This window comes from Pan troglodytes, chromosome 2 (genome assembly GCF_028858775.2).
Source record: "Pan troglodytes isolate AG18354 chromosome 2, NHGRI_mPanTro3-v2.0_pri, whole genome shotgun sequence".
Classification (NCBI taxonomy): Eukaryota; Metazoa; Chordata; class Mammalia; order Primates; family Hominidae; genus Pan; species Pan troglodytes.
Window position 1 is genome coordinate 183774409 of NC_086015.1, and position 18186 is coordinate 183792594.

The 18186-nt window shown below is 35.7% G+C and overlaps 2 protein-coding genes and 1 long non-coding RNA gene across 19 annotated transcripts in view; 1 reads left to right on the forward strand and 2 right to left on the reverse strand.

The window, feature by feature from the left end:
- The window catches only part of LOC107970850 (uncharacterized), a 293982-nt gene extending 292790 nt beyond the window's left edge, over nt 1–1192 (reverse strand). Inside the window, exon 1 of one of the 3 annotated variants that reach the window (XR_010155392.1) lies at nt 1032–1106. This is a non-coding gene — a long non-coding RNA (uncharacterized LOC107970850). Of the gene's footprint in view, nt 1–900 lie in introns of all 3 variants that reach the window. The other 2 variants (XR_010155393.1, XR_010155394.1) reach the window with 2 other exon arrangements.
- Nucleotides 1086–17375, forward strand: TTC14 (tetratricopeptide repeat domain 14). 11 transcript variants are annotated; one of them, XM_003310128.6, is made up of 13 exons: nt 1086–1476; nt 1944–2068; nt 2176–2375; nt 3277–3361; nt 3528–3657; nt 3907–4062; nt 4822–4893; nt 5325–5444; nt 5553–5675; nt 6722–6839; nt 7774–7883; nt 8703–9076; nt 16414–17375. In XM_003310128.6, the coding sequence occupies exons 1-13, from the start codon at nt 1316–1318 to the stop codon at nt 16599–16601; spliced, it is 1962 nt and encodes a 653-aa protein (XP_003310176.1). In that variant the 5' UTR covers nt 1086–1315; the 3' UTR covers nt 16602–17375. The 11 variants fall into 11 exon arrangements, 5 of the variants coding, with proteins under 5 accessions (XP_003310176.1, XP_009445177.1, XP_001153924.2 ...); XM_009446902.4 differs by lacking the exon at nt 16414–17375 and adding an exon at nt 9779–10052; XR_010155390.1 differs by having other exon boundaries at nt 1152–1476; nt 6722–7345; nt 16414–16858.
- CCDC39 (coiled-coil domain 39 molecular ruler complex subunit) overlaps nt 8105–18186 on the reverse strand; it is a 260910-nt gene continuing 250828 nt past the window's right edge. For 4 of the 5 annotated variants that reach the window (XM_054682367.2, XM_003310126.6, XM_063806406.1 and 1 more), the window contains 4 exons: nt 15857–15997; nt 15547–15726; nt 15312–15394; nt 13065–14107 (listed from right to left, as the gene is read on the reverse strand). In XM_054682367.2, the coding sequence (XP_054538342.1) occupies nt 13951–14107; nt 15312–15394; nt 15547–15726; nt 15857–15997 (561 nt within the window). In that variant the 3' untranslated portion in view covers nt 13065–13950. Of the gene's footprint in view, nt 8874–12886; nt 12922–13064; nt 14108–15311; nt 15395–15546; nt 15727–15856; nt 15998–18186 lie in introns of those variants that run through there. The other variant, XM_063806407.1, reaches the window with a different exon arrangement.

Here is an 18186-nt window from a genome sequence, read left to right on the forward strand (position 1 = left end):
TATTTGCCTGGGTTTTCCACAAAACAGTGTGGCAGTATCGATTATGTTCTGGGCTAGATCTCCCATACAAAAGTGGTAACACAGTGAAGGGCAAGTTGATTTCCTCAAAGACACATGGTGGGAAGTGGGGAGACTAACTGTCACCGTTTATTTCTGTTCAAGAGGACTATACTGAACTATTTACACTGAACATATTTAAATGGTACAAGTTTTATACTGGAATAAAACGAAGCTACCTGATCTCAAAATTAGGGTTAGTTAGACCTTCCGTATAAAATACTCAATCCAGCAACTCTGCCTGAGAAGACCAATTAATACTTCGTTTGGAACTCTAGCCTCTTACTAGCTGTGTGCCATTGAGCAATTTACTGGGACTCTCTGAGCATGTTTCCTCGTTTTCTAAAATGAAAAAGTACAATAGCTACCATAGTGGTTAGGTTCTCAAGTCAATAAGTAAGGGGATGGGGGACCTAAGTTGAAATTCCCTTTGAAAATCACTTGAATTGTCCATAAGAACAGTATATTGACTTTTGCGTACATATCACTATACAGTAAGTCCCACAGACACTAAATTTGGAGCAACCATTGAGATAAACTAAATAAGAAATGCATGTGTTCATTAGTTATTGTAAAACTTGAATGGCATATGCACATGTGGAGACATTAAAGCCATCCTGGTTTTAGAATTCACAATCACTAACAGTAAATGGGGTATGGATGGAGAACACCACTCCAGGTGCTTAACAAATGTCCGTGTCCTTCCTTTCTTCTGCCCTTTAAACCACCTGGAAACCTTCCCGGAGCAGCCGGTTGAATGGGGTTACGCCAGAGACACAGGTATTGATTTACGCAGAGAGTACGTCGAGGGAAGAAGCTTGGAAACTCGTATAGGGTTCTTACCCTGGCACTGGCACTTAGAAGCACCTTGATGAATACGAAAAGGAATTATTATTTACCCTAGGTTACAGCTCGAGCTATTTCGACGTAATAACGATCCCACGTACACTTTAAAAAGCAAACTTCTCACATACATCACTTCCTGGAAGCCCTAGTCAGCCTTTAGCCCAAGCAATGCTGCGCCCAATCCTTCGGCCTTCCGTAGTCTCGCTCGGTTTCGCGAGATCGAGGCTGAGCTCCGCCGCGCCGCCGTGGGGGCGACCCCAGAACACTTCCGGGTGTAACTGGTTGTGCTGTCTGTGTACTTCCGGCAGCCTCCAGACGGTTTCTTCCGCTTCCTGTACCACCTGGCTCAAGTAGCGGACACGGAACCGGGGACTATCAGCCCGTCGGCCTCCGGACCCTACAGTCTCTAGCCATGGACCGGGACCTTCTGCGGCAGTCGCTAAATTGCCACGGGTCGTCTTTGCTGTCTCTACTTCGGAGCGAACAGCAGGACAATCCACACTTCCGTAGCCTCCTGGGGTCGGCCGCCGAGCCAGCCCGGGGCCCGCAGCCCCAGCAGCAGTTGCAGGGCAGGTAATGAGACGTTGGTGCCACGGCGCCACGGAAGAGGGGACGCAGCTCTGGCAGCCACTACCGCAGCCCCGGGTTTGCGTCTAGAGGAAGTGGAGCCGCGGCCATGAGCACAGGAGGATCGCGCGCTGGTGTCTTGGGCTGGGTGACGGGGGACGCTCCTGGGTTGTGCAATGCGGGATGCGGGCTGAACTTTTTCTCTGGCGCTGCTTGGTAGAGGCGCAGATTCCTTAGCTAAAAATCCCTTGAGCTTTCCTATCTGAGTTGGAGGCGTCACTTTTTAAGTTTCCCCGCTCTCCACCTCCAGGTTGGTTAATGAGGGAATGCCTAGTTAAAACTTTTTGTCTGAGGTTGTATTGTCTGCAGCTTAGGATGGAGCGGAATAGGCGATGAAAGCCATAAGCAGAAGGTTAGAAGTAAAGAGGCTTTGCAGATAACCCAATTTTCATATATATTTTTTTCTTTTTAAGAAAAGAGAAGAGAGTTGACAACATCGAGATACAGAAATTCATCTCCAAAAAAGCGGATCTGCTTTTTGCACTTTCCTGGAAATCAGATGCACCTGCAACTTCTGAAATTAATGAAGACAGTGAAGGTGAGTTTAGCCTTAAAATCTTTAAGATTGCGGTTCGGTTTAACAGTACTTCAGGTGAAACGGAACTCAAAACTATCGTTAGTGATTTTGTTAATTTTTTTTTTTAGATCATTATGCAATCATGCCACCTTTAGAGCAATTCATGGAGATACCTAGTATGGATCGGAGAGAGCTGTTTTTCCGAGATATTGAGCGTGGTGATATAGTGATTGGAAGAATTAGTTCTATTCGGGAATTCGGTTTTTTCATGGTGTTGATCTGTTTAGGAAGTGGTATCATGAGAGATATAGCCCACTTAGAAATCACAGTAAGTTATTTTTGTTACTTGGATTGCTTCTGTTTTTGTTAACTCATCTCAATGCAAGAACTATATCTTTGCATGCGGTTGTGCTCAAGTATACCTGCCAAGATACTTTTGGAAATTAAATGTTAATTGGAGAAAAATAGTTTAAAAAAATTAGTGAAAATTACCCAGTTTCTCCCTCCATTTCTGGTTTTTGGGATTTTTTAAATTTAAACTGGTTGGCAGGCACAGTGTTCTTTTCTAAATGCTCAAAGAGGTATCAGTGGACGTGGTGAGGTTGATTGATACTCAGACTTATTTCTTGTAGTTGAACATATGTATTCTTAATTAGTTAATATTTGGCATTGTGTATTTTCATGTGGATAATTTGGAGAGAAGTTTCATTTATATATTTACAATAATTAAATGTAAGTGGTTTGTACATTATATTAAGATACTTTGCCCAAGATGGATAGTCCTGAATTTAAACTAATGTGTCACGATAAAAGATTGGGTATTTGCCATCTATCCAGGCAGATAAAAAGGAAGAAAAGCAGAAGGTATTACAGACTGGATAACAGACAAAATACCTTGGAGAATTGGCATTTCATTTTCACTGGAATCCTTATACCTTTTAGACAAATTTTAGTTTGTTTTTGATGCATGTTGTATACTGTCATAAGCCATCATATTTGGTTCCTAAACTAATGGAAAGTTTCATGAGATTTTAGTTTTTTAACTGAACCAGCAAACATATTTTACTGTGTTTGGACACGGAAATTACTTTTAACTAAATCCTTATTTAAATTTTTACTTTAGGTTGTTCAACTACTAGCTGTTTCATACCTAACAACTAAGATAAAAGAAGACACTGTTCTTATCAAAGCTTGAAATGTCTGGTGTTTTAAAATACTTCTCATTACAGGCTCTTTGTCCCTTAAGAGATGTGCCTTCTCACAGTAACCATGGGGATCCTTTATCATATTACCAAACTGGTGACATCATTCGAGGTGATTAGTTTCATCATACTAATAAAAAAGTAATGATTGTTGAATTTTTGTTTTTATTAATTTAAAAAAATACAGTCTAAGAGGGTAGTGTTTGGGAAAGTTTATATTTTTTATGTTAGTTTACATTTTCTTACTAATCAGCTTAGTTCTCTTTTTTTTTCTTAAGCTGGAATCAAGGATATTGACAGATACCATGAAAAGCTAGCAGTATCTCTGTATAGCTCTTCTCTTCCACCACACCTATCTGGTATTAAATTAGGTGTAATTAGCTCTGAAGAGCTTCCTTTATACTACAGGTAATTTCTCCATATTATTTCAACAACAGTTCATTGCAAAAGTCTCTTGGATTGAGGAATACCACATTTTTATAACAGTTAAATTACTTCAGACTTGGTAAAAGGAAACCAAATCATAATATTGCCACACCATCTTATGCAAAAAATGGAATTAGTATTTAAATCTCAAATAATATTATTTCTTTACTAGAAATGGAATGTCAAATTAGTCATTTTACAATTTTTGTGTTTGTATTTTCTTTTTTTAAGGAGAAGTGTTGAGCTAAATAGCAATTCTTTGGAGTCCTATGAAAATGTCATGCAGAGTTCCTTGGGATTTGTTAATCCAGGAGTAGTTGAATTCCTTCTAGAAAAACTAGGAATAGATGAATCTAATCCACCATCTTTAATGAGAGGCCTACAAAGGTATAGTACATCAGTATTACTCTTAGGTGGTGAGGGGAGTGGCGGTAAGCTCAGAAGCTGCGTTTAGCTGAAGGACGTATTTTACCATCCTAAGCCACCTAGTAGCAGGCATATGCCAAAGGTTGAATGAACCAGGTGATCCCATCTTCTGGACTGGACTGTCTTATCAGTGATTAATATGTGTACCATGTAACCAAGTAGAGAAGGATGCAGAAACTTTTTATAAGAATTTTGTGTGTATGCTAAAGAAAAATACTGGTTTTTTTTGTTTTTGTTTTTGTTTTTTGAGACGGAGTCTCACTGTGTCACCCGGGCTGGAGTGCAGTGGCGCGATCTCAGCTCACTGCAAGCTCTGCCTCCTGGGTTCACGCCATTCTCCTGCCTCAGCCTCCCAAGTAGCTGGGAATACAGGTGCCCGCCACCACGCCTGGCTAATTTTTTTTTTCTTTGATTTTTAGTAGAGTTGGGGTTTCACCGTGTTAGCCAGGATGGTCTCAATCTCCTGACCTCGTGATCCACCCGCCTCGACCTCCCAAAGTGCTGGGATTACAGGCGTGAGCCACCGCACCTGGCCAAGAAAAATACTGTTTAACAATAATAATCATTTCGAAAGTTCAAAGATTTTGGTATGTAAATAGAATGCAAATTTCTTGCTTGGGATTCATACTTTCACTGTCGAGTGCCTGTCAAGCAGAGTTAAGTATAGTTACTTAAAAAATATTTGTGGTTTAACTTTTTAATTTTTATTTTCTTTAATAGCAAAAATTTCTCTGAAGATGATTTTGCTTCTGCATTGAGAAAAAAACAATCCGCATCTTGGGCTTTAAAATGGTATGAAGACTGTCTTTCAACAATTGCATTATATCTAGTCTAAAAGCTTAGGGCAAGGCAAGCATGCTTATATCATCAATAAGACAAATTTGAGATGCATTAAAGTGATGCCTTTTTGACATGAGCTTTTCTTTTATAGATGTAAGTAGTCTTACATTTTACACTTAACTGATTTTACACTTAACAGATAAGTTTTACTCAGCATTTCAGTTTTCTCAAAAGGAATTAGTATATTGATATCTAGGTTTCACCAATATTTGTTGTGAAGATGTCCAAAGGCAGAAGAACGTTCCTTAGGTATATTGTGAGTACTCTGAAAACTAAATATTTTGCCAACTTTGATGACATTTGCTTTTAAAACTTATTCACACTAACATTTTATTTAGATATTGTTTGAAGTGTTTGTGATGCTTTACAAATGTCTTTTTTAGTGTGAAGATCGGAGTTGACTATTTTAAAGTTGGACGCCATGTGGATGCTATGAATGAATACAATAAAGCTTTGGAAATAGACAAACAAAATGTGGAAGCTTTGGTAGCTCGTGGAGCATTGTAAGTGAATCATACATGGATTTTAAGGAATGTTTACCAGGTAAATGCGAACAAGATTTATGAAGAGCTTGTGAGATACAGCCTTCTAACTTTGTTTCATGTCTCTAGATATGCGACAAAAGGAAGTTTGAACAAAGCAATAGAAGATTTTGAGCTTGCATTAGAAAACTGTCCAACTCACAGAAATGCAAGAAAATACCTCTGCCAGACACTTGTAGAGAGAGGAGGACAGTAAGTATCAGATTTTGTTTAATAGTGGAGGTCTAATGTTCAACCAACCACTAAAAAATTTTGAACTTAAGGAAATAGTTTCTTAAGCACTTAATTTATAACACTCTTGGTTTCAATAAATAAATGGGAAAGTACAAGAGATTAGGCAAATACTCTTTTCCCAGATAATATACTCAAAAGTTTTTGGTTTAATGACTATACTATTTGTGTAGTCATTCCTGTTCGTGATCACAAATTCCAAGTTGATTAAATTTTGCAATATTCGTTTATAATTTATAGGAACTTCTATTTAATGATTGGAGCAGCTTTTTACATACTTACTAGGTGGATAACTAGTAACTACTTATATGTGGTTGTCTTATAGCCTTGTATTGATGTCTTTGAGCTGAGTGAATAGCAATACCCTGTAGTTACCTAAGCCAGAGATACTGTTCATCTTTGACTTGTCCTTTGTTTCCCATATCCAGTCTACTGACACAAAAGTGATCCCATTGTATTTGTTTTATAGTAATTTCTTTTTCCTTCTAAGAACCCAAAGCACTTTGCAACGTCTTTTGACTGCTTTATGTCCAAACTTTCTCATTCTGGTGTTTCACAACCCAGACTTGTGAACTTCATCTAATGATTATGCTATTTACAGGCTCATTGTGATATATGTGTATGTTGGTATTTCCAAAGATTTCCAAAATTTTCTGTAGATAATTTTTCATAAACTACTAGGGAAAAAAGCCTGCTGGTATAATTCTGTGCTAAAATTCAAGATCATACTAAATTTGTGGACACCCATTTATCATGGGTTTTTGTGTATTACTGCAAAAATGTGCCAATATTGGACATATACCTTTAGTTACTAGTAATAGATTTCTGTTTATGTGGTCTATGAAATAAATTACAGTAAAAAGCATATTATTTTGGTATTTTATTTTGGAAAATAATTTACTTGGCTTTTCCCTAATAAGCTCTGTCATATAAGCCTTTGACCTGTATGCATATTTGGATAGTTTTGTTGTTTTTACAAAAAAGCTAAGTCTTTCTTTCAAATTTAGGTTAGAAGAAGAAGAAAAGTTTTTAAATGCTGAAAGTTACTATAAGAAAGCTTTGGCTTTGGATGAGACTTTTAAAGATGCAGAGGATGCTTTGCAGAAACTTCATAAATATATGCAGGTGATTCCTTATTTCCTCTTAGAAATTTAGTGATATTTGAAATAATGCCCAAACTTAATTTTCTCCTGAGGAAAACTATTCTACATTACTTAAGTAAGGCATTATGAAAAGTTTCTTTTTAGGTATAGTTTTTCCTAATTGGGTTTGACATTGCTTCATAGTGCCTCTGTTTTTGTCCATAATCGAAAGTAAAGATAGCTATGAGAAAACTATTACCTAAATTTGGTATGTTGTTTTGAGAAATGTCCTTATAGGGAGCTTACCTGATGGTTTTTAAATTATTGTTGCTACTATAATTGAGCTAATTATAAAAACCTTTTTGAGACATGTTTTAAATTGTCTTTTCCTGTAATACTGATGATGATGTTTTCTCATGCATTTTCTTCTGAATTGGACCATTGCTGCTGTGTCTGTGACATCTGGTGCTGCTCATCCCCATCCACAAACTGGAAAATGATTTCCTATGTAATCATGCATCCAACTGGGCTGTGCTATTTTTTTAAATGGTTTGTATTTGAACATGGTGATTCCTCCTTCACTTCACCTTAATGGAATGTCTTTATTTGAATTTTATTTGTAAAATGTGTCCTGTTTAAATTTTTCAATCTTTAAAAATAATTTTTATGTACTTTTTTTTTTTTTTAACCTTTCTTGCACTCTGGGTCATGGGTACCACTGCAATGGCTTCCCCCTTTTTTATGGGATACCAACTGCAATATGGTCCTCAATGCTGTTCCGGCCATTTCAATGACTAATGCCAAACATCTGTATGACTAATTTTTTTATGTTAAAAAAATACTGTTTAATGCTGGCTCTATGGTGATTTGGTTTTACTAAATTGGGTTTCTCATTGGGGGTGGTCTTTTGAATACTGGGTTTTATATATTCTGCTATTTTTAACGTGTGGTTTTTTTCGATATCTGGGTTCTAAAAGAAATCTTTGGAATTAAGAGAAAAACAAGCTGAAAAGGAAGAAAAGCAGAAAACAAAGAAAATAGAAACAAGTGCAGAAAAGTTGCGTAAGCTCTTAAAAGAAGAGAAGAGGTAAACTATAATATTCAGTATTTTTAAACTTAAGGCAACTACTGAATTGAACCCAAAGTGCCATACTGGAGGTAAAGTAAATAAAAATATGAAAGTATTTCAAGTGCTAATCAGTGACTGTTAAGAATCTTTAGCAAATATGTGTTCCATGTATTTTCTTATTAAAGAGATGAAGTGGAATTTAAGGCTAGAATTCTACAAAAAAAGAGTATCTTAGAATTAAAATATAGAATAAGTTACTTTAATTATATTTTAGGAAGAAATATTTTAGAACTAGAGCAGTGGTTCTCAACTAGGGGTGGATTTATTCACCCGGGGACATTTGACAAGATCTGGAGACATTTTTGATTGCCATAACTGATAGGGTGCTACTGCATCTAGTGTATAATGGTCAGGGATGCTCTTAAACATTCTGTAATGCACAGGTCAGCTCCCACCCACACCCCCACCCCCAACCAAGAATTATTTGGCTGAAAATACCAGTAATCAGGTGAAGAAACCATGAACTCGAGGTAGCCAAATAAAAAAGTTGAGTTCTCCTTTATGTGTTCAGTAGTCTTAAGTTTTTAAGATAGTGTTGAAAAAAGTCTGTCTTTCAGAAATGATGGATTTGCTTACAATGATACCTGTCTGCAAGCATTTTTTCCCCCAAAAGTGCTTAATAGTAAAATTAGATCTTGTAGTAGCTGAGATTATTGTATCATTTATCTGAACCACAGCTTTTATAAAATCTTTAAAGGAAACAAATAGGGCCCACATCTTTATGAATAATTTAGAAACATTTTTGTACATATATGACAAATGAACTGTTTTTTTTAGGCTAAAGAAGAAAAGAAGAAAATCAACTTCTTCTTCAAGTGTTTCTTCTGCTGATGAATCAGTGTCTTCATCATCATCCTCTTCCTCTTCTGGTCACAAAAGGCATAAGAAACATAAGAGGAATCGTTCAGAGTCTTCTCGCAGTTCCAGAAGGCATTCATCTAGGGCATCCTCAAATCAGATAGATCAGAATAGGAAAGATGAGTGCTACCCAGTTCCAGCTAATACTTCAGCATCTTTTCTTAACCATAAACAAGAAGTGGAGAAACTACTGGGGAAGCAGGATAGGTTACAGTATGAAAAGACACAGATAAAAGAGAAAGATAGATGCCCTCTCTCTTCATCTTCACTTGAAATACCGGATGATTTTGGAGGTAGGTCTGAAGATCCAAGAGATTTTTATAATAGTTATAAAACCCAAGCAGGTAGTAGCAAAACAGAAAAGCCATATAAATCAGAAAGACATTTTTCCAGTAGAAGAAATTCCTCAGATTCCTTCTGTAGGAATTCAGAGGACAAGATTTATGGTTATAGGAGATTTGAAAAGGATATAGAGGGAAGAAAAGAGCACTATAGAAGGTGGGAACCAGGTTCTGTGAGGCATTCTACCTCACCAGCAAGCTCAGAATACTCTTGGAAGTCAGTTGAGAAATACAAAAAATACGCTCACTCTGGATCACGTGATTTCAGTAGACATGAGCAAAGATACCGTTTAAATACAAATCAAGGAGAATATGAAAGAGAGGACAATTATGGGGAGGATATCAAAACAGAGGTTCCAGAAGAAGATGCACTAAGTAGCAAAGAACACTCAGAAAGCAATGTTAAGAAAAATTTACCTCAGAATTTACTGAATATATTTAATCAGATAGCTGAATTTGAAAAAGAAAAAGGAAATAAGTCAAAAAATTAATACACCAAGGATATCGGCATCATTACACAAAATGCCATTAAGTGAAGTTTTTGGTTGTATTAGTCATAACAGTTGAGTGCAGAAATCTCTGCTTCTAAAATTATTTGTAGAGATTACAGGAAACAAATGCTTTTAAGTAAGTTTTTCTCAAATTTTGTTTCAGTTCTAGGTCCCTTGTCACAGCTTGGTTTTTAGACTTTTTATGTATATGTTTATGTACAGTATATTACTCTTGACAGTTTGAATTTCTTCACCTAAAGATAATTCTCTGAAAGTACTGTTTCTTCATTCTATTGCGGTATATGAGAATTCCTGGGTGCATCTTATTCTGCTGTTTGAGAGAAAAATTTGTGCATTGAACACTTGGATCATTTTTATAAAAATTAATTTCATTTTCTTTTCTGTTAAATTAAAAATCGTCAGCTTTTGAAAGATTATATGTTCGAATGTTTCTTGAACACTTTTATATTTATCAGTTTAAATATTACATTTTTTGCCCAATTTTTTTTTAAATTTTTAAATGGTAGATTATATGTCTTAATTTTCCTCTAAAGCCCAATTTGATTAAAAGTGGTTTGTGAACAGTCATTGGCTTCCACCCAGCATAAGTGCCTTAGGAATAAGATCATAAAAGTTGAATAGGAGCCCATTTTGCTTATTTCTCCATTATTTTTTACCTCATTGCTAGCATAGCCATAAAAAGCTTTTTAACTTTAAATATTTACAAGGCCCTTAGGGCCTGTATTCCAGGCAAGGGTAAATCAGAAAAGAAAAAAATCCTTTTAGCAAAAACATAGCAGTAGCAGAGAAGCACATTGTAAATCTGGCTTTTCTTTAGGGAAAGAAAATTGGGAAACTCTCCTAGTGTTGCACATGTTCAGTCCAGAAGGCACTAGGCATGTCGTTAAATCTGACCTGCATTTCTTCTTACCACCTCCTGTGCCTTGATGCTTCTCTGATGACCCCTTTCTCAGAGTCTGAATAAGTAACTAGACCAACTAGAGCCTGGTTTTACTAAGAATAAATTCCAGCAGCTAGAGCTGAAGAACAAAGAGACTTGGATTATAAAGATCCTCCCCAAATTGCTGAAAATAGTGTAGTATATTCTTTGGGAGATAGAGATAGGAGTCATAGGTACTGGGTTTATGATGTCATTAGAGTTTGCAGTTTAAGATTCTCAAAGCTGTAAATTACAACGGACTTTAGATACTGTCACACACAATGACACTAGATAAGTGGGTGGGTAGCTGAGGATCTATAGAGGTCTAAGTGAGGGAGAATAATAGAGGAAGAAGAGACTTATTCCTTGTTCTGTCTTGCAGTTCTTGCCAACAGTAAAATGTCCAGGCCTTAAGTATTGGGTGTGTATTATCTGTGTCTATCAAACTCCAGTAATGAGAGCCTAGTGAAAAATCAGAAATTTCTTTTGCAAATGGAACAGTGAAAAGAAACCCTGGTCGAGAGCAGTAGATAATGGTGATAGAAATCGGCTAGTCACTCAAAGCATTAGTCTTTGCACCAAGAAGAAGCTTCTTTAAGAAATTCATCTTAAAAAGAGTCCTTAATAATTCTATGTATTAATAGCTCCAGTATCATCTTTACATAGTCGTGTTTATAAAGAAAGAGTGAAAACTACCTCTTGGCATACATAGCCTTTGACCTTTTGGAATCCCTAGTTCAGCTTAAAATTTTAAACAACATTTAAAAAATTTTTTTTCCTTAATTCATATAAATTTAAGGGGTACACATGCATTTTTGTTACATGGATCTATCGTGTAGTGGTGAAGTCTGGGCTTCTAGTGTAACCATCACCCAAATGATGTACATTGTACCCATTTCATAATTTATCATCCCTCACCCCCCGCCAACCTACCAGCATTGGCATAGGCACATTCATGATTCAGACCTCAAAAGTGGAAGCAAGAGGGGCTGAGTACAGTCACTCATGCCTGTAATCCCAGCACTTGAGGCTGAAGGAGGAGGATTGCTTGAGGCTAGAAATTTGAGACTGGCCTGGGCAACGCAGCATGACTCCATCCAAATAAGTTGGGTGTGGTGATGCATGCCTATAGTCCCAGCTATGCGGGAGGATCACTTGAGCCCAGGAGTTCGAGGCTGCAGTGAGCTCTGATTGTGCCACTGCACTCCAACTTGGGTGACAGCCAGACTGGTGTCTTAAACACAACAAAAACAAAATGGGACTTAAGTAAGCTACGAAGTTCTTGCACAGCAAAAGAAATAACACAGTGAACAGACAACCTGCAGAATGGGACAAAATGTGCAAACTATGCATCAGGCAGGGGACTCATCCAGAATTTACAAGGAATTCAGCAAACCAAATCACCCTATCCAAAAGTGAGCAGAAAACATGAATAGGTATTTTTCAAAAGAAGAGATAAAAATGGCCAAGAAGCGTATGAAATAATACTCAACATCACTAATTAGAGAAATGCAAATTAAAACCAAATGAGATATCTCTCATCAGTCAGAATGGCTATTACACCCCATTCAATGTAAGAGAATAGTACCTTATCCTGTAGGCTGCCTGAATTTATTAGGTAGGCGCAAAAGTAACTGCAGTTTATGCCATATTAAGCAGAGTATACAAACCAATTTCTAAGGAAGTTCATCACAGCAAAAATTATTGGGGATTTACATTGTCAAGAATAGCGACATCTTCAGTAATTTTTCTCAAGATCATATATTGCCATATCTTGGTATCCATAAGCAGATGAAGCATGACTTTTGGATATGAGGATAAGTGTCCAGATTTGGAGATAGGCTGATCCCCTGTCGCACCATTTGTCATTACTACACTGAAGTTGTTAGAACTGTTATTTAAGGATTAAATGTAGATTTGTATGATGGCCCAAGAACCAAACCATTCCACAAATTCTGTGCTAAGCTCCAGGTGGCAACTCAGTAAGTAGAAGTTATATAGTGCAATTTCTGTGTGTCAAGCCCTGTGCATCTTTTTTATATTATCAAATTCGGTAAACTTGTAGGTACCTTTCTGTGTCTATAGTACAAATGAGGAAAACAGGGAAGTAACTATCCAAGGTTACAGAGCTAGTAAGATACAACCTCTGCCTTCATAGAAGAGTGTTTAATATTACTTCAAGTTTTAAGTAATTCCCAAACTAGCATAGGGCTGAGAATAAGAACTTTGATGAGCAAAGTGACTTTAATTAGTTTTTAGGTCTTATAAATCTCATGCATTAGAGCAGTACTTTAGCCAAAAATTTTCTTACCTACCTTTTGTTTCACCCACCTTATTCTTGACTTTGCTATGCTTTTTTCCTATTTCTAAAACAAAACAAAAAATAATCAGGAGAACTATTCACTACCACTACTGCTTTTCAGAAAGAAGTACAAACAACAGTTCTAAAATAATGACAGTTGTAATGAGCATTTTTTCCCAAGGTTTGAAGGAGACACATGTACATTCATGAATTCTAATACATTTATTTAAAATCCAGTTTTATAATATTCCACACTCTATTCCAAGAGTACAAAGTGTTGGGCACATGTTATAATGAAGCGTTAACTGGAAAAACTACTACATTTGGCAGTCTACCTCCAACTGTAAATGAAATTTCTATTGCAAATCAAGTCATACCTAGCTTTCATTAAATCGTTTATTAAATCAAGAAAATTTGAAAATTGTTTATACTTGGTTGGCTGTATCTGAAAGCAAATCTTTAATGCGTTTATTTCAAGGTCAGAAGTGATTTTTATAAATTTATGCTGCATTTTAAAATTGATACACAGTGTTTCTCTTACCGGTTTTTTTGGGGGGGGTGTGGGTAGGGGTTGATGCTATTTTTTGGTTAAAAATTATAGCAAAAGAAGAAACTGCCTTTAACAATTTTTCTCCCCAAAAGTCTGAGAAATAGTTACTTTGAATAAAGAAAACCTAATTTTGGTGTCTTGTAGGGTAAATGAGATTTTCACATTGCAGTACGCTCATAATAGTACAGTAAATCTTTAGAAATTTCTTCTTGAAAGATTGTTACATTAGAAGTGAGTGTAGTTTCATGAAATAATGAAGCAAACTATTTTTTAACACTACGAACATCAAAATTACAGTGAAATACAGCATTTTTCCTATGCTTGTATAACATGTAGCCTTGTCAAGAATCTGCTATTAATTTCTTCAGTATGAAGAAAACAGTAGAGAAAATGAGAACGTTCCTTTTTTTTTAAACTATCAGTTTTTATACTTACCAATAAGTTTTTACACTTTCCACTAGATAAAATGTGTTGGGTCGTTTTGTATTTTAAAGTATATTTTTGTTTTTGTGTTTACAACTTTTTCAGAAGAGATTAAAATGTTTATTTGCTGCTCTTTTTGCTCTTAACATTACTAGAGCTACTACTAGCACTAGATGGCCTAGAAGGGCTGCCTACTAGTGAAGAGGAGGCCGGGAATTTAAGCTCCAGTACTTTAATTGAAGACTGAGAAGTAGATGTACTTGTACTCCTAGATGACCTAGAAGAAAAACCAGAATTATAAATTCAATGCAAAGTTTATATTTTAGTATAGACCCTCTCATTATTGGCAAAAGGTACCATAATTCCATAAGTAAAGAGATCAAAAAAGTACATATTAATAGTGTTAAGTTTTTAAATGACCATCAATAGATTCAAACAATTTAAACAGGAAAGGAAAGATGAACATAGATGAGTTTCAAACCAGTAGAAAAGTAGTTTAATAAGTATGTTCCTACATGGTAAAAATGCTTTGAACTATAATCAGTTTTTTAGAGTTGGAATCATTAAGCATTGAAAGTTTCCAAAACAGAGGAAAGAGGGCCAAGAGGATTTGGTGCTGGCAAAAAGAATTAAAATGATACCTTTTGTAATTTAAGCTGAAGAGAAGAGAGAAGCATATTGATGGATAAAGTGGTGGGGTCATTTGAAAAACAACTAGCTATATAATTCTGAAAAAAGTTTTAAATATATATTTTATGAAAGTACAGGGATGTTCAGTTATATAGAAACAGTTTTTTATACTTAAATGAAACACTGTTTTTTTAGGGGCCTCTTCATGAAATTTTTACCTGGACTAAGGAATAGTAATTTAATAAGTAGCTGCTGAATGCAGGAGATTGTGAATTCTAAAATCAGGATCATTATTAATAAATTTTTGTCAGCAAAGCACAAGAATGTTTGCTTAAGCATCTGGTGATAGAATTCTGGGTAACAACTGCAGAGGAAAAAAAAAGGGGTTTCCTTTTTAGCAAAATAAAGCTTCATAAAGTCAAATCCTGATTATGTAAAATACCACAGTGTGGTTTGAATCACAAAAATCATATTCTATATGTCTGTACATCTAAGCTACCCTTATATGTTTTTAAAAAAATTCCCCCAACTTGGGGGTTCACCCCCAAATGCTAGATGTAGCCCCCAAATTTATTTCTGTTTTATCCTACTGAAATAGCTCATAGTCACAGAGCACTTGGGCTATACTGGAAATAGTGACACCAGCAGAAGTCAGAAGGAAATTCTTGTTCTGCTGGCTGTTTCTGCATCTAATCTATATGATGCTGACTAGTGAGATGTCTGAGAGTGAAAAGAACACTGGCAGTGAGTGCATGGGCCTGCCTAACAGCTGCGGTGATGTAGAAGTGGCTGGAATCACTTAGTGTACAGCTGTGAGAGTTAAGCAGTTTTTTTTTTAACCCTCCGCTTACCTTCCTGATAGTGAAGTATGTGAAGGAGATCTAGAGCTCTGACGACTGCCTTTTGTGCTAGCTGTAGGTAGTTCTAACCCACTCTGGAGGAATATTCAATAGCAATCATTAGTACTACTTACTGTTTTTTAGAAGATAAATATTTTTAATTAGCTTTCACTTCATGATGAATGTCATGAAAGTTTTTATTTTCATGAAGTTTTTAAGAAATATTTAATAGAAGGTGCTGTATTACCTGTTGAAAGTATGTTTGAAGGATAATACGGATCTCAGTATTTTCTTCTATGATATCAACTAACATTTCATCAATAACTTTGTGAAACTGTTTCATTTCACGAAGTTTGATGTCTTGTTCTTCCATTGTTTCATCTTTTGTGTCTTTCAAAAGACGGATTTCCTTTGTGAGTTTTGCACACTGTTGGTAAATAATAGTCAATTATTCTATAAACGTGTTTACCAGAATTTAATATTTTTAATAGATGAAGGAGGATTTGGGACTTCAAAAATGTAAATATGAAAGGTCAGTTTTTAAAAGATATCAATACCTGTTTGGTCACTCTTTCTAATTTTGGCTTCTGCTCCTCCGTTTCTTTACTTAGTTGAAATGAATAAGCCTGCTTCTCCGATAACTTTTCTTTAACATTATTTGCTAAATGTTCTATAACATCTAATGTATTTTCCATGCTCTGTAGAAAAAATATTAACATGTATTTTTTAGAATCAGAAATTGACTTTTATAACTTGTCATTTATCAAGTATTCATTTAATTTTAATTCATTTATTTTTGTACATAATATACATTATTTCTGTTGATGTACCTCTTAATGACGTCTCGGTCAATGATGGACTGTGTATATGATGGTGGTCCCATAGGATTATAATGGAGCTGAAAAATTCCTGTTACCTAGCGACATTGTAATGTTGTGGCACAATACATTAGTCATGAGTTTGTGGTGATGCCTGGTGTAAACAAACCTGCATTGCCAGTCATATAAAAGTCTAGCACATACAATTATGTACAGTGCATAATACTTGATAGTGATAATAAAAGATATTACTGATTTATGTATTTACTATACAATATACTTTTATTATTTTACAGTGTACTCCTATTTATTTAAAAAGTTAACTATAAAACAGCCTCAGGCAGGTCCTTCAGGAGATATTCCAGAAGAGGGCATTGTTATCATAGATGACAGCTCCATTCATGTTACTGACCCTGAAGACCTTCAAGTGGGACAAGATATGGAGGTGGAAGACAGTGGTATTGATGATCCTGACCACGGGTAGGCTTAGGTTTATGTGTGTGTATGTGTCTTAGTTTTTAACAAAAAAGTTAAAAAGTAAAAAAATTAAAAATAGAAAAATGCTTAGAGAATAAGGATATAAAGAATATTTTTGTGCAGTTGAACAATGAGTGCTTAAGCTAAATGTCATCACAAAAGAGTAAAAAAATTTTACAAAATTAAAAATGTTTAAAGTTAAAAAGCTCTAGGAAGCTAAGGTCAATTTATTATTGGAGAAATAAAATTATTTTTATGAATTTACTGTAGCCTAAGTGTACATTGTTTATCATGTCTACAGTAGTGTTCAGCAATTAGGCCTTCACATTCTCTCACCACTCACTCACTCACTCACTCACTCACCCAGAGCAGCTTCCAGTCCTGCAAGCTCCATTTATGGTAAGTGCCCTGTACAGGTGTACCATTTTTTTAATCCATTATACCATATTTTTATTGTACCTTTTCTATGTTTAGATTTGTTTAGTTACACAAGTACCGTTGTGTTACAGTTGCCTATAGTACTCAATACAGTAACACACTTTACAAGCTTATAGCCTAGGAACAATAGGCTATACCATCTAGGTTTGTGTAAGTACACTCTTACGATGTTCACACAGTGACAAAATCGCCCAAGGATGCATTCATCAGAACACATTCCCATTGTTATCCAATGCATGACTGTATAATGGTTTTATGGATTAAATTTTTTATGTAATTCAACTGGAAAGTATTTTTATGTTATTTTGGAAAAAATAAAACAATGACAATTGAAATCATGGAATCTGCAAAGATTCACAGTATCTCTTCTTCTGCTTTATTAGTAAAATCAATGTTTAGCACCTGCTTACAAGGCACATTTTTTTTTAATTATACTTTAAGTTTTAGGGTACATGTGCACAACATGCAGGTTTGTTGCATATGTATACATGTGCCATGTTGGTGTGCTGCACCCATTAACTTGTCATTTAACATTAGGTATATCTCCTAATGCTATCCCTTCCCCCTCTCCCCACCCCACAACAGGCCCCAGTGTGTGATGATCCCCTTCCTGGGTCCACATGTTCTCACTGTTCAATTCCCACCTATGAGTGAGAATATGCGGTGTTTGGTTTTTTGTCCTTGCATTAGTTTGCTGAGAATGATGGTTTCCAGCTTCATCCATGTCCCTACAAAGGACATGAACTCATCCTTTTTTATGGCTGCATAGTATTCCATGGTGTATATGTGCCACATTTTCTTAATCCAGTCTATCATTGTTGGACATTTGCGTTGGTTCCAAGTCTTTGCTATTGTGAATAGACAATGCACATTCTTTTATCTTTCAGTGATTTGCCTTAGTAACTACTTTCTACTAGATTATTATTTTTTCTTTCAAACTTTTGTTTTAAGGAGCAATCTTAATTTGATCTTTAAGAAATTAAAGTTCATTAAAGGATTAATGGGTAGATCATAATAACTATGACCTACCAACTAATAACAAGTAATCGTCAGGGCTTACCACTAGGATTTTAACTAATTTACCTAAGACTCTGAGCACTTGTTTTTGTCTCCTTTAAATGAGACTGTTATCTCTTACTATCTACTTCCCTAAA

Bases quoted from the DNA above. Each gene is read 5' to 3' on its own strand.
- TTC14 (XM_001153924.7), top strand. From the start codon at position 1,316: ATGGACCGGGACCTTCTGCGGCAGTCGCTAAATTGCCACGGGTCGTCT. The intron at 3,658-3,906 runs GTAATTTCTCCA...TCTTTTTTTAAG, and splicing joins GAGCTTCCTTTATACTACAG to GAGAAGTGTTGAGCTAAATA. The intron at 4,063-4,821 runs GTATAGTACATC...TTTCTTTAATAG, and splicing joins TTAATGAGAGGCCTACAAAG to CAAAAATTTCTCTGAAGATG.